The sequence below is a fragment of the Rhinolophus sinicus genome, chromosome 10, assembly GCF_057876585.1.
Source record: "Rhinolophus sinicus isolate RSI-liver-muscle chromosome 10, RSI-T2T, whole genome shotgun sequence".
NCBI classification, from domain to species: Eukaryota; Metazoa; Chordata; class Mammalia; order Chiroptera; family Rhinolophidae; genus Rhinolophus; species Rhinolophus sinicus.
The window spans coordinates 2,728,655-2,743,439 of NC_142510.1; the positions used below are offsets into that span (position 1 = coordinate 2,728,655).

Sequence of the window (14,785 nt, forward strand, 5' to 3'; positions counted from 1 at the left end):
GCAAGAAGGGACAGGGAATTCCCTGTCTGCCTGCAGGTATCTGGCTGCCTGCCAGTTTTCTGACTTTCTTCTCCCTGTGGTGGGGATGCGGTGGTGAAATCAGGTTCTCTGTTTTCTTCTACCTCCGTGCTCACTCCTTGTTCCCCCTTGTGGGGGAATTCTGGCACTTGAGAAACACTGTATATGGTGGCGGGAATGTCACCCCTGCCCCGTTCCCCAACCAGCATCAGTGTCTCTAGAAGTTGCTCTAGAGATGGAGCAGGCTGGGAAGGACGGCGTTCCTCTCTGGACTACCACTCCCCATCCCGGTAACCCACACTCCATGCCTCCCACCTCGGGGAGTTGGGACCAGTTAGAAATGCTTTCCTGCGGCTGTGAAGAATATCCGTGTTCTTCTCCCCTTCCTAAAAGAGGCGCGGACGTTCAGGCTAGGTGGGTACCTGTGTGCACGTCAGGCTAGGGAAGCAGGAAGACACTCGTGCTTGTGCTGCTCTCATCTTTCCTTGCTGTGATCGAGGTCCCTGGGAAGGTTTCCCACTGCAGATGCCAAGGAGGGTCTGAGCTGGGCTCCCTTCCCACGCTGGAAACACTCTGGGGAACTGTGTCGGATGGCCTGTCACATTCCTGTCATATGTTCACACATGTGCAACGTATATAAGCACGTACGTTTATACAGACACGTGTATAAACCACACACACACGCGCGCACACACACACATGGAAAGCTGCCAGGTCCCCACACTCGGGAAGCCCTCAGTACTCGCTACCCAGGGCCCTTAGCACAGAGACACTCCTTCTCAGGGCCTCTGAGACTGTGATCTGGCCCTGCCCACACCTTTACCCTCATCACCTACCCTCTTCTTGGCCTCAGCTCGTTACCCTCCAGCCTCGTGTCCTGTTCCCATTCCTAGAAAACCCTGGGTCTCACTCCTCAAGGCCTTTACACGTCTGATTCCTCTTCCTGGGGATCTTGCCCCATCCCATCTCATGAGCGACGATTCACCCTCGTCCGCCAGGTCTCAGCATCAAGGCCTCCTCCTTTAAGAAGCTGTCCCTGCCCACCTAAGAAACCCTCCTGCTGTTCGCCACTGTAACGCCTTTATTTGTTTCCTGCCAGTCCTTTCCATGATCTAAGTATTTGATTCATTTCCTTGTCTGTTTAGTTGTTCACGGTCTCCCCTGCCCCTTAGTAAGCACACGAGGGCAGGGACCTTGTCTGTCTCATCCATCTTTTATCCTCAGCACCTGCTACCCTGCAATTGCTCAATAAATATTTGTTGATTGAATGAATATACCACATATCCATGTACACGCATATTTTCCTACACCCATGTAAATGCATTGGTGCATTCATACATGCACACATGCCCACATATGTGTGCATCTCTGAATATGCTTACTTAGTGATGACCTGCCGCTTGCCAAAATAACTCAAGGTAATTTCCAGTGACAATCATAAATAAACTATAACAAAAATGAAAAAAAAAACACCAAACCTAAAGTAGGAGGAGAAAGTAAGTCAAGTAATTTTTCAAAGAGTAAATGGGGTGGGGAACAGAGACAAGAGACAAGAATGACTATCCCCACAAATAGGTGTGTACATATACAGACATACAGAGAGTTACTGCAGATGAGCCTCCAATTTGGCTCTGACTTCGTATGGCCACTTTATTTAGGAGTCTTGCCTTACAAATGCCGGTCATTTGCAAATCAAATTGCTCAGAATTCCTAACATTTAGTTTTAGTTTTACTTTATTATTCATTTTTAGAATTCCTAACATTTTATAGAAATAAGGTCAGATACTGTGTTTGGGTCCGCAGCCGATTTCGTGCGTCCTGTAGCTGACCACAGTAGCCCCGAGCCTCTGTGAGTGCCCAGCTCTGGGCAGTGGAGTGAGAGGGGTGCAGATGGCCTGTGGGCAGCACAGTTCACTAAGTGGGAAGCTGGGGGCAGGGCCTTGGTCCCTGTGGGTTTTGCCCAAGAAAGATACACTCAAAGTAGTCGGCAACCTGACCACCACCTCCGGCGACCCTGAGGTCTGCCAAGCTCTTGGTCTTACACTCATAGCTTGGTAACGTCTTTGAATGTCCTTTCCTCCTTTCAGGTCAACGACATGTTCATGTGGCTTGTCCAGCCCTGCCTGGAGTTTATTCGCCTTCAGTGTAAATTTGTAGTACAAACGTCTCCCACCCACCTTGCCTTCTCAATGATGAAGCTGTACTCCTCTCTGCTTGGTAAGCGCTACCTACCGTTCTTAAGTCAGGTGGGAGTGGGGTGTTTTTCCTCCGTGAATGTTGTTCCTCCCGAGACAGGCATTTTGGTCTGGAACAGGCAAGACTTTGGAGCACAGATAGAGCTCGGTGGAAAGAGTCCATGTGTTTTGGCTTTAGCCTTGATCTTGGATTGATTTCCTGGGTGTTCTTGTGCCTAATGCCCCATCCTTTCTCAGTCTTAGGTTCCTTATCCGCACAATGGGAGTTGGAATTCCTGTCCCCCTTTACCTAGCAACGATATCCTGGAGGGAGATGGATTTAGATGATACATGTGAATGTACCTCAGAGAAAAGAGTCTGAAAAATATAAGATCGGAAGTCAAGAAAACTTACAAAAATCTGAATTCGCAAAACACATAGATACACTAAAGGAGACCTGATTTCATTGGTCTACAAAACTAGGTAACTTCCCCTGGACATGGGCAGTACATAAACCATAGACCCACTGGCTTAAATGTCCTGGAGAAGTGCCCTATAGCGACCTCACATGAGCAGATGTCACTGGATTCTACTGGAGATGACAAAAGATGCGTCCATTGGAGAACTTTTATTGGATGCCATTTCTTTTTCGAGATCGCACATAACTCAAACTCAGGATGGATATTCTTACAACTTCTGCTCCATGGACCTCTTTTCTCAGCCCCTTTCTTCCAAAGGCATTACAGACATAGATAAAAAAAATGGATCATGGTGAACACTGACGTGGAGACTTTCTTTGGCTAAATATTATTTGATTTTCTAAAATATTTTAATTTTATAAGGCAATTTTTTCAAAAGCATGCCAAGTGCATACAGTGTCTGTATTTGCAATATTATTTGTAAGTTTTGCATTTTTTCTCTAACTCTGCTTCCTGTCTTTTCATAGTATCTCCTCCCGGAAAGAGGGCAGGAGCATGAGAAACGGACTCATTGTCTCCAGCACTCAGTGACCTAATAATCCCTCATTCCCGAATCTATAACTATGAATCCTGTCAGAAGAGCTCAAATACATACAACTCCTAAAAATTGGGGGCTGGGTGTGAATGCGCACTTGTCTGATTTCAGACCTCTAACTTTTTACTCTGTCAATGTTAAAACGCTATTATTAACAAGGCCTTAAGATAAGAACACGAAATACATTTTTTAGCCTTTTATTTTGGAATAATTTTAGAGTTACAGAAAATCGTCAAAAGGGTAGAGTCATGCATGCCTTCACCTAGCTTTTTTCATGCTCACGTCTTACATAACCAAGGTACAATGATCAGAATAAGGAAATTAACATTGATGCTATCTTTTAACTGCACTGGAGACTTCATTTGAATTTTACCAGTTTTTCCACAAATATCTTTTTTCTGTTCCAGAATCCAATTCAAGATGCTACTTATGTTTGATTGTTTATCTCCTTGCTCTCCCCCGATCTATGACAGCTCCTCCCTCTTTTCTTGCCTTTCATAACCTTTTCATTTGGTAAATACTGGCCAGTTATTTTACAGACTGTCAATTTGCCTCATGTTTTCTTACATTAGATAGAGGTTACGCATTTTTAGGGCGAGTCCCACAGAAGTGACAATGTAGCCTTCTCAGTACAGCCTATTATTGGTGAAGGGTCACCTTTGGTGAGAGCCAGTCTCTCCATTGGAAAGTTACTATTTTTCCTTTGTCATTCATAAGTATCTTGGGGAAGATACTTTGAAACTATGTACACATTTTTATTTCTCCTTAGTCTTTCACCCACTGATTTTAACCTCCCTTGGTGGATGGTGCCTACATATCTAGAGGATTCATAAAGACAGAAAGTAGAATGGTGGTTGCCAGCGGGCGGGGGAGAGGGTAATCTGGAGTTAGTGTGTAACGAGCACAGGGTTTCAGTTTTACAAGATGAAAAGCGTTTTGGGATGGACGGTGGTGATGGCTGCACAGTGGTGTGAATGTGCTTACCTGTCCACTTAAAATGGTTAAGATGGTAAATTTATGTTATGTGTATTTTACTACAGTAAAAAAAAAAAAAAATAGAAAAAAGTGTGTGTGGATCAAGGATCTGGCAAGTGACAGCCACTCAGCCAGTATCAGTCCTCTTGCCAGGCCCCCCACAGACAAAGCCCCCCGTCCACAGTGTTTACACCTGTCATCCGGTCCCCTTTTCTTGCTTTTAGATGAAATCAGGGAAATAAAAGAAGACGACAGTGAATCACCTGAAGGTCTGACAAGCCAGCAGGTCTTCCTCTGGCTGCAAGGTCTGTTCCTCTTCGCCTTGGTGTGGACCGTGGCCAGTACCATCAACACAGGCGGCAGAAGGAAATTCGATCTCTTCTTCCGCAACCTGATCATGGGCCTGGATGATAACAACCCAAGGCCCAAAAGCGTCAGACTCACCAAAAACAATATCTTTCCAGAAAGAGGTAATTTACTACCTGGATTTTTTTTGTTTGTTTGTTTCTGTCTTACTGTCATTGTTTGGATTCTGTGTTCCAAACCCAGCCAAAATGTGTGGACCAAGTAAGGCCTTTACGAAAGCCAAGAACGATTTTGCCTGAGTGGGTTCACTTCTTCGGATCTGCCCATGTATGTAGAGATAGGTGGCCCTGAAGTCAGGGTCTCATGAGGTATTTTAAATACTTTTTTAATTTAGAAAAAGTTGATAGAACTTTTTTTTATTTTATTTTTTTTCAGAATTACCCATAATCCCATCAGTCAAATAGGACCCAGGAAACAGAATGAGAAATGTAGCTACTTTTGTTTTTCTAACTCCCTTCTAGTCCTGTTCTGTGTGTTTACAATGTATCATGTCATGGTATTATGGTATTAATATTTCTTTTAATTTTTGTCATTGTAATCTGATATTGAAATGTAATCTGATATTGAAAATATTTTGCTACATATATTATCTTCAAAATTATCACTTTAGTGATCTATTACTATTCTCTTATATGCGTGACATCTTCTACTAAAAGATTTAAAGGTGTTTTCTTTAAGTAGCTTTAATTGTTTTTTTCTTACCATGCAAGTAATATATTACATAAAATTTAGAACATGCAGAGAAGGGAACAGAAGAAACTAAAGGTAAGAAATAGAAGAAAACAAAGGTAATCCCACTATCTGGAAATAATCCCTTCTTATTTTTTTCTTTGAGTTTTTTCTATATTTCTATAATAAAAACAGGATCATACTATAAATACTTCCAAATAGTTTTACTTTTTGTGATTATAAAAATGTATATGAAAGGCCGTGAGGGAACTTCCAGGGGTGATGGTAATGTATATATTGAAAGAAATTTGGGTCACACAGATACATGCATTTGTCAAAACTCAGTGAATGTACACAGATTTGTAAATTTCATGGTGTGTAAGTTTTGTATCAAAAGTAAAAACATATAAGCAAATACTGAACAGTTAATGATACAAATGCTGAAGTAGTTATGGGAGTGTGTATAGATGTATACAATTCACTTTGGAGTGTGTCAGAAGATAAGATGGCTTAATGGATGGATAGAGGGTTGATAGGTATGTGATAAAACAAATAAAAAGGTAATGGTAAAATCTACAAGATGGGTATACAAGTGTTCACTGTTCATGTTCTTTATGTTTGAAACTTGACATAATCCTAAAAACTGAACAAGGAAGTAGTTGCTGCTGCCCCCTCTCCTGCCGCACACACTCTTTCCCCAGCACACCTGGCAGGCTTCGTGTGATACACAGTCCTCTGTCAGAGGACGTGCACGGAGGCCCCGGACCAATCCATTAGGGAGACATTAGGTAGTACATTCATTCTTTTCCCCCTGTTTTATCTGGGGGAGGGTGGTTTCGTTTCTCTTTTTTATTGTGGTAAAAACACATGTCATAAAATTTACCCTTTTAATCATTTTTTTTAAAATTTATTGGGGTGACAATTGTTAGTAAAATTACATAGATTTCAGGTGTACAATTCTGTATTACATCATCTATAAATCCCATTGTGTATTCACCACCCAGAGTCAGTTCTCCTTCTTTTAATCATTTTTAAGTGTACAGTTCAGTGGTATTTAAGATATTCACATTGTTGTGCAACCATCACCACTATCCAGCTCCAGAACGTTTTTCATCTTCCCAGACTGAAACTCCATACTACTTAAACACTAACTCCCTATTTCGCTCTTTCTCTATTGCTTGACAACCACCATTCTACTTTCTGTCTCTATAAAATTGACTCCGCTAGGAACCTCATAGAAGTAGAATCATACAGCATATGCCCTGTTTTGACTAGTTTATTTCACTTAGCATAATGTCTTCAAAGTTCATCCATGCTGTAGCGTGTGTCAGAATTTCCTTCCTTTTTAAGGCTGAGCAATATTCCATCGTATGTATAAACTACATTTTTCTTCTTCGTTCATCTATTGATGGACACTTGGGTTGCTTTCAACTTTTGGCTTTAGTTTTAGATTTACAGGAAAATTGAGCAGAAAGTACAGAGTTCCCATGTATTCCTTCCCCAAACTGTCCCCTGCAGTTTCCCTTACTAAGGCCTTATTAGTGTGGTCCATTTGTGTAATTGATGAACCTGTATTGATACATTAGCTGAAGTCCATAGTTCACATTTAGGGGTTACTCTGTGTTGTACAGTTCTGTGGGTTTTGACAAATCCATAACGTCCTGTATTTACCATTATGGCACCAGGCAGAATAATTTCACATTGCCCTAAAATTCCCCTAGCTCCACCTGTTCATACCCCCGCCCCCCTTTAGCCTCTGGCCACTACTGATCATTTTACTGTGTCTTGTTATTTTGCCTTTTCCAGGGTGTGATATACTTGAAATCATACAGAATGGGTGAAATTTTTACTAGTCATGTGTCTCATAAGAGACGCGTATTTAGGATAAAAGTATAAAAAAGTATTACAATTCAATAATAAAAAGAGAAATGAAGGCCGAGTGACTAACTCCCTAATGGCTTACATTATTTTTTTAACTGCTGTTTTAGAGGCAGCGTTTAGGAGGCAGTTTCTCTTGTCACGAACACTGATTTATCTGAAGCTCAGCAGGTCCTTCAGTCTCATATCAGCTCCTTCTCTTTAGCTCCATTTAAATAAAATAAAATTTAACATCTTTATTTAAAATAGTGTATAGCAAATGAGCCCATTCTTATAAAATCCTTTCTTTCATCTGCCTGCCCTTCTGTCTTCAGTGTGTTTGTGTCCCTAGAGAGAGGGCTAGGAGGATTGCCATCAAAAGTTCTTTATGAGTGTAAGATTCAGAGTGATGTATTGCCCCTTTATTGTTGTTGTTCTTTTCCATACTTCCTGTTTACCGTATTAAAAATAATTATTTGTATGCATAGCACCTGTCATTTTTATAGTGTGTACAACTACCAACAGTGTGGAAGTTTCACCACAGCCGTGCCAGCACTGGTGGTTACACTTTCAGATGCCTCTAGCTGAGGTAGTTAAATACCTCAAATAGGAAATGTAAACCCCTGGTGTGCTAATGGTCTTTTCTGTTTCTTTGGGTCCAGGAAGCATCTATGATTTTTATTTCCTCAAGCAAGGTAGTGGACATTGGGCCACATGGACAGAGTACATCACCAAAGAGGAGGAAACAATCCCAACTAATGCAAAGGTAAAAGAGAGGTATTGGGGTACTGGATGTGTTGGGGTGGTAGATGGGAGGGGGTGGGGGCAGGGTGAGAAAGGTACAGGGATTAAGAAGTACGAATTAGTAATTACAACATAGTCACGGGGATGTAAAGTAAAGCACAGGGAATATAATAAATAATATGGTAATAACTATGTGTGGTGCCAGGTGGGTACCAGGCTAATTAGGGGGATCATTTCTTACATTGTATACATGTCTAACCACTATGCTGTACACCTGAAATTTGATAAATTTAAAAATGGAGGGGAGGGAAGGAGGGAGGTGAAGGAGGGTAAGAGGTTCAGATTTCCGGGCATAAAACAAATAAATCATGGGGATGGGATGTACAACGTGAGGAATAGAGTCAATAATATTGAGATAACGTAGTACGGTGTCAGATGGTTGCTAGGCTTCCAAGGTGATCACTTCTTTAGGTCCATAAATGTTGAGTAACTATGGTGTGCCCCTGAAAGTAATATAATATTGTATGTTAACTATATTTTTAACAAAAATCTTAAAAAAAAAACAAAACAGAAGTATTGGCCACAGAACTTTGGTTTCCAAAATGACCCAGGTATTCTCCAAGGCAGAAGAATTCACATCATTTCTGTGTTAGCATTTTAAAGAACTTTCTTTAGAAAAAGGTCCACACATGAGCCGGGTTGAGCCTTTAAGCGCATGGACTTTAGAATGAGGGACCCGTTTTATGGCTCTAGGTAGCATCTAATGGGCATAATTTGTCTTTCTGGGGATGACTTCAGAGAGTTCAGGCCCCAGATGGGGGGAGACGGTGGATGGGAAAGTGGGAACGTTGACAACCAGGTCAGGCCTCAGGCAGGACCACAGCCGTCATGAGAGCAGGGGTGAATGTGTGCTGGGTACAGGGTACACCGGGGGGTCGGGGGACTGCGTGTGTGAAGGAACCCCCAGCACTGAGATCCTAAACTTTAATTTTCCTTTAAGAGCTCAGTCATGTGAACTCCAGGGACTTGAAATCTTGCTGAATTCATACAAATAAAAAGAGTCCAATGCAGAAAATATTTTCAGTTCTGCTGAGAATTTTTCCTTGTCAAACAATTGTTCTAGTCCCTGACAGTAAAATCTATGAAACCCCACTTGCTTTAAATTCCCTGTCGTTGTGGCAAAATAGGCATCTTGCACCTGGTTCCGCATTCAGCATCACTCCCGGCTGTGTGGCTGCAGACAGTTTAGCCAGCCATCCTCCTGCCTCAGCTGTTTCCATGTGAAGTTGAGCTAATAATACACCTGCCTCAGAGGGCTGCTGGGAAGACTGCAGGGGTGATCCAGGCAAAACATCCTCAGCTCCACACCTACTAATGCTCTTCCTGCCCACTGCAGGTCCCTGGTCCTGTCTGCCCTCTTACCTTTGATCACACGCATCAAAAGCAGCTGAGCCTTTGTCTAGCAGCATTCACAGGGCCATAAGGTGCTCTGCCGAATGTGATGGGGATTCCAGAAGCCCAAGACCAAGCCCTTAGAGTCCACTTGGGGTCGGAATGTCAGGAAAGTGGTTCCATCCCCATGTTAGAAAAGAGGTGAAGAGGAAGTGGGTCTTAGAACCCAGAACCCGAGTTTAGGGAAAAGCAGACCACGAACAAGCCCAAGGAATGGGGATTGAGGGTCACACCCAACCGTTCTCAGCTAAGCAGTAGAGATGGCACATGGAGGCGACAGGTTGGTTCCGAGCAATGGCCTCAGAGGGCAGCAGCTATGGACCCGCCTTTATTGTAAGTGGTGATATGACAGTTCAGTGGTTAACAATATGAACTTTAGAATCAGACAAGCTGGGATTCAAATCCTGCATTTCCACTTACTTGCTGTTCTGTAGAAGGGCTCTGGGCCTCAGTTTCCTCATGTACGAAACAGGGACAATAATGCCCATTTTTACACGCATTATCTCATTTAATCCCTAAAACAGCTCAGGGAACTAGGTACCGTTATTATTCCACTTCACAGATGAAGAAACTGAGAAACCTGGAGAGATTAAATACTCAAGGTCAGAAAAAAAGCAGTAAGGGGTGGAGCTAAATGGGTGGTAAGGCTGGAGCTAGGCCTTCTGAGTGCCAGGACCCCGCTTCCTGGGCCCAGTACCAAGGCTCTCCCATGTCTCTGTGGCACAGGTCTCAGAACTCATCATCCCCACAGTGGAGACGGCCCGGCAGTCGTTCTTCTTGAAAACCTACCTGGACCATGAGGTTCCAGTGCTATTTGTGGGACCCACAGGCACTGGCAAATCAGCCATCACCAACAACTTCCTTCTTCACCTTCCCAAAACTACCTACCTGCCCAACTTCATCAATTTCTCGGCCAGGACCTCAGCCAATCAGACCCAGGACATCATCATGTCCAAGCTGGATCGACGGCGGAAGGGCCTCTTTGGGCCTCCCATCGGGAGGAAGGCAGTGGTGTTTGTGGGTAAGGCATCGACCTGGGTCTGGACACAACCAGATTCTCCCACTCCAAGCCACCGCAAGCCACAACCTCCCTTTGTAGGGCCACACCACAGTTTTCTTCTCTCTTTGAGATAAAATATTTCTGGTTAATATAACTTAGTATTCCTTCCTTCCCCCCTCCTCCTTTTGTTTCTTTAGTTTTCCTTTTCTTTCTTCCTCCTTTCATTACCAAGGATGTGTTGACCAAGTATGATATGCCACATGTTCAGTAAGTAAGGTGTGATGCAGGCCTTTTGCCTGAGGCAGGCTCCCGCGTCCTCCGGAGATGAAGCTGAGCCCCTGGGTCAGGCCGGGTCACCTGGTGGTGAGAAGTTGTTCCAGAAGTGGGTTAGGGTATTTGCCCTCTCACGTCTCCAAAAGCAACACACCCTTTGTGATAAGACCCTTATTCTATTTTGCGTCAGATAAATACGTTATGAGTAGATGAAGAAACCTAATATTGCTAAATAAATATTGTGAAATAAGCACATTGAATTTTCCCAGGATTTCACCTGTTTACAAAGCTCTTCTTCATGTGTTTCAGGTGAGCCTCACAACCCTGTGAGGTTATTAACCATCATTATCATGTTAATAGTCAGTTAATTGAGGCTCCAGAAGGTTAAATTGCCTGTTCAGGGTCAACCATCTAGAAGATTTTGGAGCTGTGACCCAGACCCAGGTTTCTTGGTGCCAAATACATTTTCCACTATCTTACTGCCGACTCACGGAGTTCTCATTTAGTAATAGTAAGGCCCTACTCTTCTGGGTTATCTCATTGTCTTTAAATTTTATAATTGATAGTGACTATTGCATGTATTTACATCCTTGCCAGCTAACATCAGTTCTTTAAAGGCAGGGATCCTATTTTATTTTCCCTTTTTCTCCCTATCTCCTTTCCTCCAGTGCGTTCTCCCTTCCAATTTTTAAGGCATATCCAAAAACAGTTTTAACTTCGCAGCCAAACAGATCTAGATTCACATCTCACCTTTTAACCCTGGGCACATTGTGACTTAACTCCCATGGCCTTCAGTACCTCACACTAATGTAAAGGTAATACTATGTTCCTTGCAAAGTCATTGTTTGGATTCGATGAGATGATAGGTGTAAAACTCCTGACACAAACGGGGCATTCAGTCATTGGTCTTTGGAGAAAAATTAAAAGGCTTCCATTTTGTTAAGTGCCTTCTATGGGCAGAGACTGGGTGATAGGCCATTGGGGAGTCAGTTCCTGCCCTTGAGAAGGTCACAGTCTCTTCTTGCCATGTTGGTTTTGCTCCTCAAAACCCCAGTCCAAAGCCTTGCTCCACAACATTGAAGTTCAGCTGTTACCTGCTGTTCGAATTAAGTACCCTGTTGGCTGGGAGTATGAGTGCCTTCCTCACTGTCATCACCCTGGAGATGACCATGATGTCTAGCACATAGTAGACAATCAATATATTTTGGTTGAGGGAATGAAAAAATAAATGCCTCTTTGTTGGTGCCAGCTTATGCACCCTTAAAGTCACAATGCACAGAGATCTCAGTTAGGCAGGAGAGACCAGAACCCAGGAAAACCTGTTCCCATATGGCCCGAGTGTCCACTGGTAGAGCCTGGTCTGGAGTGGGATGGGACAACTGGGCATAGACTCTCCCACGGAGGAAATAATCATATGTCACCTCTTGTGAGAGCAGAGGATCCCAGAAACTTAAAATGTGTGGCCCTGGCTTCTTTCCCCAGATGACCTCAACATGCCAGCCAAAGAAGTGTATGGGGCCCAGCCCCCCATTGAGCTCCTGAGGCAATGGATTGACCATGGTTACTGGTTTGACAAGAAGGACACCACCAAGCTGGATATCGTGGATGTGCTGCTTGTGACAGCGATGGGCCCCCCCGGGGGAGGAAGGAATGACATTACGGGTATGCGAAGGAGAAGTTCATTCCTCTTTGTTCCCTGGCCGAGCCAGACCACCTGCATGGATGGAGGCTTGATGCAGGGCACTCTGTGCTGCTGGAGGGTGGAGAAAAGTGTTTCGGCTGCAGCCAGACAGGTTGGGTTAGCCCCAGGGAGTGGCCTCTGAAGACTTCATGTTGGAAGTTGTGGAAATAGGATTGGAAGATGAAAAGAGAAGAGTGTTTGGTTAGAGGAACAGAGTCTCAGATGAAAAGATGGCCAGCGTGTGTGCCAAGAATGGGGCTAGATCAGAGGTTCTCAACAAGGGGTGCATGACTGTTGTGTTTGTTACAGTTTGTCAGATTGCCTGACAGAGCACAACTAACCCAAAGTGGCCTAAGCACAATAATAACAGCAAACAAACAAACACGTAAGATCCCCCCATGTCATCTCATAATTCAGGAGTATATTTTGCTTCACGCACAACTTGATCAAAGATCTGTGTTTGTAGTAGAGATGTAGCCTTGTCCAAGAATCTTAGTACCATTTCCAGACTTGAGAGTCTGTGACCTTCCTGTCCTCGCTGGCATTTAGCGTTGTCATCTGTAAAATAAGGAAAATGGACAAGGTCATCTTATTTGGTATGCTGTGTACCTAAGAATACAGACTCAAAAGTGATCACTGTCAAGACATATACTAGCAAAATTACTGGACTTTAAGGAAAACTTCTGGGTATTTAGGCAAGAAGAGCACATGATTTATAAGAGAAATTAGATTATCTTAAGACTTTTAAACTGCAATGCCAGAGAAAATAGAATCACATGTTTAAGATGCTCAAGGAAATAAAATGAGAGTCAAGAATTTTATAGCCAGCAAAGCTGACCTAAAAGGAAAATGGTTATCAACATGCAAGAGCTCAGAGACTGGTTTTTTCTAGTAGATTCTCAGGAATCTACTAGAAAATAGGTTTCAGATGATCATAATGACTATAAATTACATTTCAATAAAGCTGATATGTATATATATATGTATGTATATATGTATATATATACACACACACATATATATGTATGTATATCATTAGATACATAGATAGGTATAGATATAGATATATAAGGATACCAAATTAATCGTGGTTAATTTGGGGAAAAGAATGGATTTGGTTTGTGGGACGTAAGTGAAAAGCTGTGATCTCTTTCTATAAAAGTATTTCTGAATTGTTTGACTATTTTACAATGATCACATATTGCCTTTATCTTTTATTTATTTATTTTTTAATTTATTGGGGTGACAATTGTTAGTAAACCTTTATCTTTTAAAAACAAGCTTGAGCTCTAGACTGGCCTGTTAACAGAACTGCAGTCGTGGAGGATGTCTGATCTGCCCTGTGATTACAACAGCAAATAACCACCCATTACTCCTGAGCCCTAGGAATGTGGCTAGTGAGACTGAGGAAATACATTTTTAATGTTATTTTGTATAATTAATACAAGTTTAAGTAGCCACATGTGGCTAGAGGCTACCATATTGGACAACACGGCTCTGGGACATTAAGGCAGAGGGAAAACAAGCTCTTCTGTATCCCAGAATCCCTGGGCGCAGGAGGTAAGAGTGAGTGTGTGTGCATGTTTCCAGGACGATTCACTCGCCATCTGAATATCATCTCCATCAACGCCTTTGAGGATGACATTTTAACCAAGATTTTCAGTTCAATTGCTGACTGGCATTTTGGGAAAGGGTTTGACGTGATGTTCCTAAGGTAAGAGGTTCCAGTGTTTTCCAGGATATTGGCCTGGGGTCCTCAGTTCTGGCTCCTGCCTGACTGGTCTGCCTTTCCCTTGCTCCCAAGGTATGGAAAGATGCTGGTCCAGGCGACTATGACAATTTATAAAGCTGCCGTGGAGAATTTCTTGCCAACTCCCTCCAAGTCACATTATGTCTTTAACCTCCGGGACTTTGCACGGGTGATCCAAGGGGTACTGCTCTGCCCTCACACCCACCTACAGGTCAGCCGCTGTCATTTCTGTTACCAAGGTCATTCAGCAATAACTTTGGCGATATGGCACATACAATGATAATAGTAATGGCTGTTAATGCGCGTTTAATCGATGGCAGACATTGTATTAAGTATTTCTGAGCAGTATCTCATTTAATCGTCACACCAACTGCAGGATTTAGAAACTGTTTGTAAACTACCACCTCAAGCAACCCCTTCCAGTCATTCAAATAACCAACTCTGGATTTTCAGGACTTTGAAAAACTTATCCGGCTTTGGATCCATGAGATTTATCGGGTCTTCTGTGACCGTCTGATTGACGATGAGGACAGACAGATCTTTTTCAACATGATGAAGGAAACCACCTCTAATTGCTTCAAGCAGACCGTGGAGAAGGTCAGCCAGACCCTGTGATCACTTGGCATCAGAAATGGTCCCAAATAGTTGACCACTTAGTCTCAGACTTCAGGTTCCCTCCCTGGTGGAGACTCAGCTCTGTCCTCTGAATCTCAGGAAACAGTATTGAGTCAACTAGTTACTTGATGTGGTGATGTACTTGGCCCAATTATGCTTCCCTTTCTTGGTTAACTTGTAAGTTTGGATCCATTCAA

General features: G+C 42.9%; 1 protein-coding gene across 1 annotated transcript in view; it reads left to right on the plus strand.

Annotated features, from left to right (window-relative positions):
- The window catches only part of DNAH3 (dynein axonemal heavy chain 3), a 109,079-nt gene that overhangs the window by 61,303 nt on the left and 32,991 nt on the right, over positions 1-14,785 (plus strand). Inside the window, exons 39-46 of the mRNA XM_074323111.2 lie at positions 2,106-2,235; positions 4,406-4,651; positions 7,736-7,839; positions 9,996-10,290; positions 12,025-12,204; positions 13,814-13,937; positions 14,028-14,184; positions 14,427-14,570. Of these exons, the coding sequence (XP_074179212.2) occupies positions 2,106-2,235; positions 4,406-4,651; positions 7,736-7,839; positions 9,996-10,290; positions 12,025-12,204; positions 13,814-13,937; positions 14,028-14,184; positions 14,427-14,570 (1,380 nt within the window). The remainder of the gene's footprint in view (positions 1-2,105; positions 2,236-4,405; positions 4,652-7,735; positions 7,840-9,995; positions 10,291-12,024; positions 12,205-13,813; positions 13,938-14,027; positions 14,185-14,426; positions 14,571-14,785) is intronic.